The sequence below is a fragment of the Aotus nancymaae genome, unplaced genomic scaffold, assembly GCF_030222135.1.
Source record: "Aotus nancymaae isolate 86718 unplaced genomic scaffold, 86718_ANA_hifiasm-v0.15.2.pri h1tg000028l, whole genome shotgun sequence".
Lineage (NCBI taxonomy): Eukaryota > Metazoa > Chordata > Mammalia > Primates > Aotidae > Aotus > Aotus nancymaae.
In genome coordinates, this window is record NW_026988441.1 from 32,607,258 (window position 1) to 32,619,820 (window position 12,563).

The 12,563-nt window shown below is 40.1% G+C and overlaps 1 protein-coding gene across 4 annotated transcripts in view; it reads left to right on the top strand.

Moving 5' to 3' along the window:
• Window positions 1-12,563, top strand: part of ZNF709 (zinc finger protein 709) — a 49,766-nt gene that overhangs the window by 34,230 nt on the left and 2,973 nt on the right. For 2 of the 4 annotated variants that reach the window (XM_064381817.1, XM_064381813.1), the window contains exons 2-3: window positions 11,190-11,325; window positions 11,527-11,584. In XM_064381817.1, the coding sequence (XP_064237887.1) occupies window positions 11,190-11,325; window positions 11,527-11,584 (194 nt within the window). Of the gene's footprint in view, window positions 1-8,722; window positions 8,773-11,189; window positions 11,326-11,526; window positions 11,585-12,563 lie in introns of all 4 variants that reach the window. The other 2 variants (XM_064381816.1, XM_064381814.1) reach the window with 2 other exon arrangements.

The window sequence follows — 12,563 nt, forward strand, 5'->3', positions numbered from 1 at the left end:
TTTTTGTAGAGATGGGGGATCTTACTATGTTGCCCAGGCTAGTCTTGAACTTCTGGGCTCAGGCAATCCTCCTTCCTCAGCCTGTCAAAGTGCTGGTATTATAGATCTAAACTACCATGCCTGGCCTTTTGATGATTTCCTAAGCATCCTGTGAGTGTTTCTTTTTATAAAAAGAAGCAATTACAAATGCATGTTTTTCATACTCACTTTGGTTCTGTAATGAGTAGTTGGACTCCACATGGTTTGATTTTGTCTGTGGAGATCATAAGCCTCACCTTTCCCTCTTCTTGTGCTGCACACCTGGACAAGCTGAAAAAGTCTGGGAGCAGGAAATTCAAACCACAGAAGCTCCTGCTGGTGAGCAGGAACTCTCTTGTAGCCCCACCCACAAAGTACAATAAAAATCCAGGACAGGAGGCTTTCTTTGCTCTCTGAAGCTATGTCACACCTGCTTGAGCAGCCTGCCCTGCTTTCCCCAAGACCTCAATGATCACAGTAGTAAGTCTTTTCATACCCTTTTGGTGTCTGTTCTCCACGCTGTTATTAGTGTAAACATTGGAACAACATAGTAATTGGTACGAGCATGGTGTTAAGACATTGATAGTCACCTCATGAGTCTGCCTTCTCTTGCACTGAATTGCTAACTGCTCTGCTGCCTGATGGCCAGCATGCACTTTGAGTTGCTGCTTTCTGGGAAGCTAGTACTTTGAGTTGTGCTACTCTGTGTTGCATGTTGAGCCCTGCCAAGTCTGGGTTCTATGTTTAGCCAACTGGAGTTGGCAGTTTTTATAATTCCGTGGCTTTTAGGAAGAGGAAGATGAGATTGAGATACTCCTTAAAATGGTCCTGGGTAGTGTGTCTTGGCCTCGACTTATCTCTGTGTTTTAGAGTGAAGCTGTGACTGCTACTGACATGATATACAAGGTACTCATGGGAAGGACCACCTGCCAGAGCAATCATTTTTTTTTTTTGAGACAGAGTCTTGCACTGTCACCAGCAGCAGGCTGCAGTGCAGTGGTGCAGGCTCACTGCAACCTCTGCCTCCCAGGTTTAAGCAATTCTCCTGCTTCAGCCTCCTGAGTAACTGGGACTACACGCGCACACCACCACGACCAGTTAATTTTTGTATTTTTTTTTTTGAGACGGAGTTTCGCTCTTGTTACCCAGGCTGGAGTGCAATGGCGCGATCTTGGCTTACCGCAACCTCCGCCTCCTGGTTTCAGGCAATTCTCCTGCCTCAGCCTCCTGAGTAGCTGGGATTACAGGCACGCGCCACCATGCCCAGCTAATTTTTTGTATTTTTAGTAGAGACAGGGTTTCACCATGTTGACCAGGATGGTCTCGATCTCTTGACCTCGTGATCCACCTGCCTCGGCCTCCCAAAGTGCTGGGATTACAGGCGTGAGCCACCGCGCCCGGCCTAATTTTTGTGTTTTTAGTAAAGATGGGGTTTCACCGTGTTGACCAGGATGATCTCTTGACCTCGTGATCCACCCACCTCAGCCTCCCAAAGTGCTGGGATTACAGGCGTGAGCCACCATGCCTGGCCCCAGAGCAGTCATTTTTTAAAAAGAGATAAAAGAGAGTGAGGAAAGACCTTTGTTAGATGGTGGGCCAAGTCCACACTCCTAACAGCACAGGGCTCACAAGGACCCTTAAGTGCTGCTGCTGTTGCTGCCACTTCTTCTATTGCAGCAAGGATGCTTATCCTCAGAATTATAGGGTACAACTTTCATGGTTTCTCTGCAGCATTGCATAGGGTTCATTCAAAGCCAGCTTCAGGTCCAGCTCCTTAAACTCTATAAAGCAACCATGAGGGACAGTCCCCTAAGCCTGATAATAGTGATTGGTGGCTCTCTGGAGGGAAAAGAACCCCCCTTCCCTCTAGAGAGGATTTTGTTGTCAAAATATATCTGGGGACAAAAACAAAAAACAAACATGTTAAGAAGGAAGGGAACAAAAGAAATGCTGAAAAAGAGGTCCACAATTTGACCCAGTTGGAAATTCCAAATAGAGTAAAGGAATTTAGACAACAAAAAAGATAAAGGAGTCTCTAAATCATAAGCTCTGTATGAATTTTAACATCTTGTATAATGTATTAAGTGACACACTATAGGATTAATCAATACCAAGGCTCAAATTATATTTATACCTGGGAGACTCACTAAAATTTAAGCAGGGTGTCCCCTGATAATTGTAAGGGAGTACTGAATATAAAATAGAGAATAGGCCTCATTTTAGCCATCATAACTTTACCTAAATTCCCCATGGTCATAGCACCCAGTGTCCTAAAATATCCCATAGTGAACAGGTAAACTCTAAACCAGTGAGTCATAAATGAGATTTAAATTAAATCTTTGGCACTTACAAATTGGCTTAACAGAATGAGACCCTATGGAACTTACTCCCCAGTTAAATTAGTTACTGTGGCTAACAGGGCCTTGAAGGATTGAAAAGTATTATATAAAACCTATTTAGTGAGGAAGTGATTATTCCCAGTGCTTCTCATTTTAGCAGTTGAGTTTGGCCTTTCTTAAACTTGGAAAGAATGAATAGCAGCCCACAGTGGATTACAACAACCTTAATGCTGTGGTCCCACCCATTAAGCCCCTATACCAATACCCAGCATAGAAATTACTGACACCTTCCAACTGGTAAATACTCTCACAGATTTGTATACATCTGTTCTGTTTAGTGCTTATTTCAACAGCCACTTAGCTGTAGTTTGCAGTTTTACCTCTAAAGGCTGATTATACACCTTTACCTCTTTTCCCAAGGGAACCTCAATAGCCTTGCCGTCGCACACAGTCTTTGGAGGCAGAATCTGAACTGTATATACCTTTCTTCAGGAGCACACATATGACATTACATTAATGATAGTTTTGTCTGAGGACACTCTTTTGACATTCATTCAGGATACATAAATACTGAAAAAAAAAATAGAGCTTACAAAAGCTCTATTTCTTATCATAAGTAAGATATGTCCTGTTTCTTATAAATGCATGTTGGATTTTACCGAACAACCAAGTGCTCAGATTGCCCCACATATAAAATAAGAGACTTCTATGTTTTGGTTAAACTCCTAAAAACCATTTGGTGAATGGAGGACTGCTCTATCCTGACACCACTATGAAATATCTATTGTCCCTCTGACTACCCACAGCATCTTCTAGGTTCTTTTTATGTTCTGGAGGCAACATATTCCTTGTTTGTAAATTTTACTTAAGCCCATTTATGCTGTTAATAGCAAATTGGCCCACTTTGAATGGGTACCCCACCACAAAAGACTCTAGAGTTTTTTTCATTCCCTTAACACAGGGGTTTCATAGAGGAGGAGCTTTTTCATTTTAATGAAGTCAAACTTATTTATTTATTTATTTATTTATTTATTTATTTATTTATTTATTTTTTGAGATAGAGTTTCGCTCTTGTTACCCAGACTGGAGTGCAATGGCGCTGATTAATTTTTTATGGATCTTGCTTATATCTAAAAATTTATCACCAAACCCAGGATCACCTACATTTTCTTCGTTATTTTTTAGGTATCCTATAATTTGACTTTTTTTTTTTTGAGACAAGGTCTCCCTCTGTTGCTCAGGCTGGAGTGCAGTGGTACCATCTTGGCTCACTGCAGCCTCAGCTTCCTGGGCTCAAGCAATTCTCCCTCTTCAGCCTCCTGAGTAGTTGGGACTACAAGCGTGTACCACCATGCCTGGCTAATTTTTGTATCTTTGGTAGAGATGGGGTCCCATTTAGTTGCCCAGGCTGGTCTCAAACTCCTGGCTTCAAGCTGTCCTCCTGCCATGGCCTCCCAGAGTGTTGGGATTACAGGCATGAGCCACTGCTCCTGGCCCACATTTTACATTTAGATTTATGATCCATTTTGAGCCAGTTTTCGTTTAAGATGTAGCATCTGTTTTTAGATTCATGTTTTTTCATTGTGTTTTGCATGTGGATGTTCAGTTTTTCCGACAGTTTGTTGAAAAAGCCTATCTTTTTTCGTTGAATTGCCATTGGTCCTTTGTTGAAAATCAGATGACTGATTTACTCTATACTATACTGTGAGTCTGTAAGAAAGCAATTGACTTTTGTATATTAAGATTATATCCTTCAACCTTGCTATGCTTCCTTTCCCCCTAGTTTGAGGAGTTTGTTGTGGATTCTTTGAGATTTTCTACTTAGACAGTCATGTCTTATGTGACAAAGACAGTGATATTTCTTCCTTGCCAATCTGTATACCTTTTCTTCTCCCCTCCCCTTCCCTACCCCCCTTCCCCTCCCCTGACCTTCTCTTCCATCATTAGTTACACTTTGAGTATAATCTGTTGAGTAGGAATGGTAAGGACATCTTTGCCCAATTCCTTATCTTAGCAGGAAAGCATCTAGTTTCTCATTATTAAATATGATATTAGCTGCAGGTTTCTTAAAAATACCGCTTCTCTAGAGAACAAATGAGAAAGTTGGACAAGAAAAAAAAGAAAAAAAAATACCACTTCTCAAAAAGAGGAAAGTCTCTCTGTCCCGTTTCTTATCATAAGTGCATGTTGGATTTTGCCAGTAGCTTTTTCATTTTTATTTTTCCCACTTACATTTGTGGTATTAGTAATTCTCTGTCTGTTTTTCTGTTAGCTTGACCATACATTTATCAAATATATTGATCTTTTCAAAGAAACATCTTTGGTTTTGTTTAATTTCTCTTTTTACTATTTCTTCTGTTTGTGCTTACTTTGGGTTTAATTTGCTCCTATTTTCTTGCTTTCCTAATGTAGCTGCTTAGATTCTTTTTTTTTTTTTTAGACAGAGTCTCACTCAGTTGCCCAGGCTAGAGTGCAGTGGTATGATCTTGGCTCATTGCAACCTCCGAGTCCCGAGTTCAAACAATTCTCCTGCCTCAGCCTCCCAAATAGCTGGGACTACAGGCACCTGCCACTACACCCAGCTAATTTTTGCATTTTTAGTAGAAACAGGGTTTCACCACATTGGTCTTGAACTCCTGACCTCAGGTGATCTGCCTGACTCGGCTTCCCATAATGCTGGGATTACAAGTGTGAGCCCCTGCACCTGGCCAGGATTTATATCTTTTTAATATTCAGTGTCCATTTTACAAGTTATGGTAGCTATAGTCACTTTAAATACTTTCATCTTTTAGCCTTTATACTAGAGTTTAAAGTGATGTTTGTACCACCATTATGTATTAGAATATTCTGGATTTGACTATACTTTTGCCTTTACCCATGAATTTTATATTTTGTATGTTTTTATGTTGATAATTAGCCTAACACTTTGAATTGTATTGTCCCACTCTGTTGACATTCAAGGTTTCTGCTAAGACATATAGTCTTACTGGTGTTGGTGAGGATTTGGAGAAAAGGAAACCTTGGTATACTGTTAGTAGAAGTTTAAATTTAAATTGATACAGCCATTATGGATAATAGCATGGAGGTTTATCAAAAAATTAGAAAAAGAACTGTCATAAGATCCAGCACTCTGCTTCTCCATATTTAGCTAAAGGAATTAAATCAAGATCTTGAAGAGATATGTGTACTCCCATGTTCATTGCAGCATTGTTCACAACAGCCAAGATATGTAAACAACCTAAATATCTGTCAACAGATGAATGGATACAGTATGATGAATATATAAAATAAAATATGATTTAGCCTTTAAAAAAGGAAATCCTGGTCCAGGCATGGTGGTTAATGCGTGTAATTCCAGCACTTTGGGAGGCCAAGGCGGATAGGTCACGAGGTCAGGAGTTCAAGATCAGTCTGGCCAACATGGTAAAACCCTGTCTCTACTAAAAATACAAAAATTAGTTGGGTGTGGTGGTGGCGTGCCTTTAGTCCCAGCTACTTAGGAGGCTGAGGCAGGAGAATTGCTTGAACCTGGGAGGCGGAGGTTGCAGAGAGCCAAGATGGTGCCACTGCACTCCAGCCTGGGCTACAGAGCAAGACTCTGTCTCAAAAAATAAAAAAGGAAATCCTACCATTAACAACACCATGGATAGACGTGGGGACATTATGCTCAGTGAAATAAGCCAAACAGAATGGCACATAATCTGTAATCTCACTTATATATGTAATCTGAAATAAACTCATAGAAGCAGAGAGTAGAATGGTAATTTTCAGGGGAAGGGGGAAATGGGGAGGTGAAATTCAAGGGTACAAAGCTGCAGTTATGCAGATAAATGAGCTTTGAAGATATACTACATGGCATAGTACCTATAGCTAATAAATAACTATTTTATAGTTAAACATTCCTTTAAATTTTTTTTACAATTTTATTTATTTTGAAGATGGATCTTGCTCCGTTATCCAGGCTGGAGTGCAGTGGTGCAATTATGGTTCACTGCAGCCTCAAACTCCTGGACTCAAGCAATCCTCCTGTCCCAGCCTCTTGAGGAGCTGGGACTACAGGTGAATGCCACCACACCCAGCTAAGATTTTTACATTTTTTTCTAGAGATGTGGTCTCACTATGTTGCCTATGCTGGTCATGAACTCCTGGTGTCAAGTGATCCTCTCACCTTGGCTTCCCAAAGTGCTGGGATTACAGGTGTGAGTCACTGTGCCTGGCCCTAAAATTTCTAAAATAGATATTATGTTGTATTCTTAACACATGGAGACACACGCAAATAGTAATAATAATGAAGGGGAAAGAAACTTTTGTGATGGATATGTCTATGTCCTTATGATACTGATGGTTTCATAGGTGTATACTTACCCCAAACTCATTGAGTTGTATACATTAAATATGTACAGCTTTTTTATGTCAATCATTACCTCAATAAATGATTTAAAAATATAAATTGATAGGTGAGCCTTGGTCAGTCATTAGTCTCTTGATGGTTTCCTCTGGCTTATCTCCATCCTGCTTCATAGATGGCCACAGTCTTGATTATTTGATTATTCTTTATACTTTTATCTTTTATTCTTTTTCACTATGTGATATTATTTTAATTGAGCCTTATTTGAACTTTGAATAAATGAGTATTAATGGAATTAACAATGAAAAGGTTTTTGAGTGGTTCCTTTGCCTCTGTGTTTCACACGGTAGTGACTGAGGCCAAAGAAATCCAGTTTTATCCAATCCAATGATGGTGGTGTTTGGGCTTTTTTCAAGTTGATATTTTGCTCTTGTGAAAAATACCGATCATTTCATTTTGATATCTGTCTCTAAGTACAAATACACGATAACTTTTCTGGATGTTGGAGAAAAATCATTGTGCTGTAGATTATGGTCAAGTTCAAATTTACAGGAAATAGCAGTGGAGTATATAAATTGACCTTCCATTCGCGTGTAACTATTTCTTTATTAGCAGTGGTCACCAATACTTGGAAGTGTCTAATTGACTGATTTTTGTCCTTCTAATATGTAAGAAATTGGATCTTTTTATTTGGTATTTCATTTGGCTATATCAAGGAGAGAGATGGACCTTTTCCTGTTTTGTTTTGTTTTTGAGACAGAGTCTCACTCTGTCGCCCAGGCTGGAGTGCAGTGGCATGATCTTGGCTCACTGCGACCTCCGTCTCCCAGGCTCAAGCAATTCTCGTGTCTCGGCCACCTGAGTAGCTGGGATTACAGGCCCATGCCACCACACCTGGCTAATTTTTGTAGAGACAGGGTTTGCCATCTTGGCCAGGCTGGTCTCAAACTTCTGACCTCTAGTGATCTGCCCACTCCGGCCTCCCAGAGTTCTGAGATTACAAGCGTGAGCCACCGTACCCAGCCAGACCTTTTTTCATATATGGTGTGTTATCCTCTGTTAAATATGTTCTCATTATTTTCCCATTTTAAAATCATGTGTTCACTTTTTATTTATTTGGCTATTTTATTTACTTAATGCCAGAGTCTCACTCTGTTACCCAGGCTGACGTGCAGTGGTGCAATGAGAGCTCATTGCATTGTCTAACTCCTGGGTTCACATAATCCTCCTGCCTTACCCTCCTGAGTAGCAGGGACTACAGGTGTGAGCCACGATGACTGACTGTTCATTTATTTTTACTCAGCATACCTGGTTCATTTATATTGCTTGTATGCCAGATACTTCTCTCCTGCTTTATGGTTTCTTTAACTTTCTTGATTTTAGTATATTTGAACTTTTCAGTCTCATCCTTCATGGCTTACTCTTATATGAGAAAATTCTCTCTATTTTTGCATTAAAAAAAATTTGCAGCCAGGCATGGTGGCTCATGCCTGTAATCCCAGCACTTTGGGAGGCCGAGGTGAGCAGATAATTAGGTCAGGAGATGGATACCATCCTGGCTAACATGGTGAAACCTCGTCTCTACTAAAAATACAGAAAATTAGCCAGGTCTGGTGGCGCACACCTGTAGTCCCAGCTACTCAGAAGGTTGAGGGAGGAGAGTTGCTTGAACCCAAGAGGCAGAGGTTGCAATGAGCTAAGATCACACCACTGCACTCCAGCCTGAGCAACAGAGCAGGATCCCGTCTCAAAAAAAATTACCTGTGACTTTTAAGAGAGTTTTAATTATATTCTTCACATTTAAATCTATATAAATTGATTATTGTCTATGGAATAGAGCTGATGCAGTGCATTTTTCCAATTAGATAACAGTTTGTCCCTTCTACATGTATTAAAGTGTTAGTTATCTCCTCCACTACCCTACAATGCTTGATCTATCATTAATCAGTTTTCCTTATAAATGTCAGTTCATTGAAAACTCTTTTCCCCTCCCTTGTTCTGTTTATCTCTCTGCTAGTGTCTTGCTGTTTGGAGTATTATAGTTTGAAAATCCTTGATACATACTAGGCAAGTATTTTTGTTATTCTTCAAAAGACTTTACCCATTGTTTGACATTTATTATTCCTCTTAGGTTTTGAAAAGCAGTTTTTCTTGACTCCTAATAAGGCTGTTTTAGGGATTTGTAGAATTTTAAAAAGATAACATTTGGGAACAGTGGCATCTTGGCAACACTGAGTTTTAAGAGCATGTACCAACTTTTACATTATTTCATTCTGCTTTGACATTACCCAATAACATTTTTTTATTAAGATTATTAAATATCCTTCATTAGTCTTATTTAGTCATAGTTGGTGTGGAGGAAAGCAGATGCAAGCCTTTAAATGTTCTTTCCTGGCCGGGTGCGGTGGCTCACGCCTGTAATCCCAGCACTTTGGGAGGCCGAGGCGGGTGGATCACAAGGTCAAGAGATCGAGACCATCCTGGTCAACATGGTGAAACCCCGTCTCTACTAAAAATACAAAAAATTAGCTGGGCATGGTGGCACGTGCCTGTAATCCCAGCTACTCAGGAGGCTGAGGCAGGAGAATTGCCTGAACCCAGGAGGCGGAGGTTGCGGTGAGCCAAGATCGCGCCATTGCACTCCAGCCTGGGTAACAAGAGCGAAACTCCATCTCAAAAAAAAAAAAAAAAAAAAATGTTCTTTCCTTATGTAATCACATGGAATGGGCTCAATTCCCCAAGCAACAAGTTGTGATATGATATATTGTGTGCTAGGGAAGCTCATTAGAGACCCAGTGCTCAGACTGCCTTTCGGGGGCTGATCAAGTAGACAACCTCTGCCTAGCATGTGAAAAAGTCCAGATTCTAAGAAAGAAAAAAGCAGTTCAGTATATACTCTGTTGGTTCCATAACCATTTAGGCATACTAAGCCACTCTTATCACTTAGGTTGGTGGAGTCCCTCCCAAATTCTCACTTCCCAGATACCGGTGAAGGACAACAAATATTTGGAGACCACAGAATCATATGTGAACTTTTAATGAATTGAGTATATACCCTTAGGTATTTTTAAGAATAAGTAGTCTCAGGTTAACATTAGTAAAGTAAGACTACTTATCTTCTGCACACTGGGTAGTAGGAATTTCTTTGAACAAATGCCACAGAAACACTGTGCAAGGAGCAATTAGGGCTCACCTGATGAGCTCATTTTACTCCCTTGACCCACCAACAAGAAAGATGTGGATATTCTGTTACTTTACCTAATAGGTAAATTCTAGTATCAGAATTGCTGTTTGGGAGCATTTTTTCTGTCCCCTGCATGTGGATATCAGTAGGTTAATTGTCTTTTTCACAGGCCAATATTTAGGGGAATTATGCCACTGAGGGATTTCTATGCTTTGGTGTCAAGATCTCATGCCACCGTACCCATCATGGGAGCTTAAAATGAGAGAAGTTGGAAGGATGACTGGTCTCTAGAGTAGCTGTTTGAGAATCACTTCTTCCTGAAATTGGAGAAAGGGAATTTCATATCCTTTTGGAGGACAGCACTGCTGAACCCTTTGAATTTTGTGATCATTAGCAAATTCAGTATGAAACCATTGTGGACTTCAGTGAACTCCCTTGCAAATTGCCAGCTGTTAACCTGTTACTCAAGGTCAGCAAGTCTCAGGTTACACTGTTAGGTTTCCAAGGGAAAGAGCTGTTCTGGCATCTTATCATCTCCATCCTATGTGTGCTAGCAATGGTTGCATCCCATGAGTATAGAGATTTTTTTAAGATTTAATATTTATGAAGATCTAAGTTGGCATGCCTTCTTCCTCCTGCCTGTGCTCTAACATCTAACATGGGACAGGGAGAAAAAAGAAATACTGGGTACATGATAAATATTACACAAGTTAAAATTAAAATTTCACTAAAAGAATATTTTCACTCAACCAGTTGTATCTGACTAATTTAATGGTCTGCAGTACTTGAGGACAGCATGGCCAGCAGGATGTTGTTACAAGTTGTGCATGCCCTCTGGCTTCTCAGTGTAATAGTGGGGACAGAAGAAAAAAATGTACAGTTCTTCAGCATATACTTATTCTTTAAAATCTCAATACAGATTTGACCCTGTGTTTCATGGGATGCTGAGTGATATGGTACATAATAAGGCAGGAGATATAAAGTATTTTTCCTACAAGGAATTGTTGGTTTTAAACTGGAAATATTTGCTTTGTTTGTATAGCATTTCTCCAAGGTGCTGTGTATCCTGTTATTGGAGAGCATAAGACTTGAAATAATCACAGTAAAAATGTAAAAATAATTTCAAAGTATTCATGGCAGTGTTAAATTTATGAAGACACAAGCGTGGACAGAGATTTGAGTTCTGATGACAAAGTTACAGGATAAATGGAGAACAAGGGAATTAAATATGAACTTTTTATAAATTGAGTATATATCCCCAGTGCTGTCAGTCTCACCCATCCTCCTCTATACATGTGAGATGTTTCAGGACTCAGTGGTCTTTGAGGATGTGGCTGTGAACTTCACCCAGGAGGAGTGGGCTTTGCTGGGTCCCTCTCAGAAGAAACTCTACAGAGATGTGATGCAAGAAACCTTTGTTAACTTGGCCTCTATAGGTAAGAATGAAATTATTCCCTCACTTAGTCAATTAGAGAACAAGTGTTTCTTGCTCATCAACAAGGTTCCAAGATTTAGAATGTTGAAAGGGAATACGTTAGAAATCATACAGGATAACAACTCATCATAGATTTAGAATCTAATAATTTTTCTTTAATTTCCAATAGTTTGAATGATTTTTTTCTGGGCCTGCATTTCAGGGGAAAACTGGGAGGACAAGAACATTGAAGATCACAGAAACCAGGGGAGAAAGCTAAGGTGAGTTGTAGTTGCAAAAGAAAATACTGTTCCATGAGAGAATCTTAGCATGTCATTAAGTTTTAAAAATGAGTAATTGAGCCAGGCACGGTGGCTTACGCCTGTAATCCCAACACTTTGGGAGGCCAAGGTGGATGGATCACAAGGTCAGGAGTTTGAGACCAGCCTGGCCAAGATGGTGAAACCCTGTCTCTACTAAAAATACAAAAATTAGCCAGGCGTAGTGGTGGGCGCCTGTAATCCCAGCTACTCAGCAGACTGAGGTAGGAGAATCGCTTGAACCTGGAAGGCAGAGGTTGTAGTGAGCTGAGACCATGCCACTGCACTCTAGCCTGGGCGACAGAGCAAGACTCTGTCTCAAAAAAAAAAAGAGTAATTGAAACAAATAAGCCCCATTTTATATTTATTTATTTTTAGAAAATTTTTGCCAAGAAAGTTCTCCTAAAAATGACACAGCACAGATGTTCAGTATTTGAAAATAGTTCACTTGGAAACAATATTAAGAAACTCTATATTATGAATTTTGGCTAGGCATGGTGGGTCACGCCTGTAATCTTAGCACTTTGAGAGGCTGAGATGGGTGGATTACCTGAGGTCAGGAGTCCAAGGCCAGTGTGGCCAACATGGCAAAACCCCTTCTCTACTAAAAACTCAAAAATTAGCCAGGTGTGGTGGTGGGTATCTGTAATCCCAGCTACTCATGAGGCTGAGGCAGAAGAATTGCTTGAACCCAGGAGGCGGAGGTTGCATTGAGCCAAGATTGCACCACTGCACTCCAGCCTGGGCAACGTAGCGAGACTCTGTCTCAAAAAAAGTAACTCTATATTATGAGTTTTATTGTTTTGATAATAGCTCTGGTCAAGTACTCTTCCTGAGCATTCATTACATACACTCCCCTGAAAATGCAAAAGTATAATTCTACTACCTATTAATGATCGTGAAATCGTGATTATAAAATTATTATTTTTAAAAACCCTAA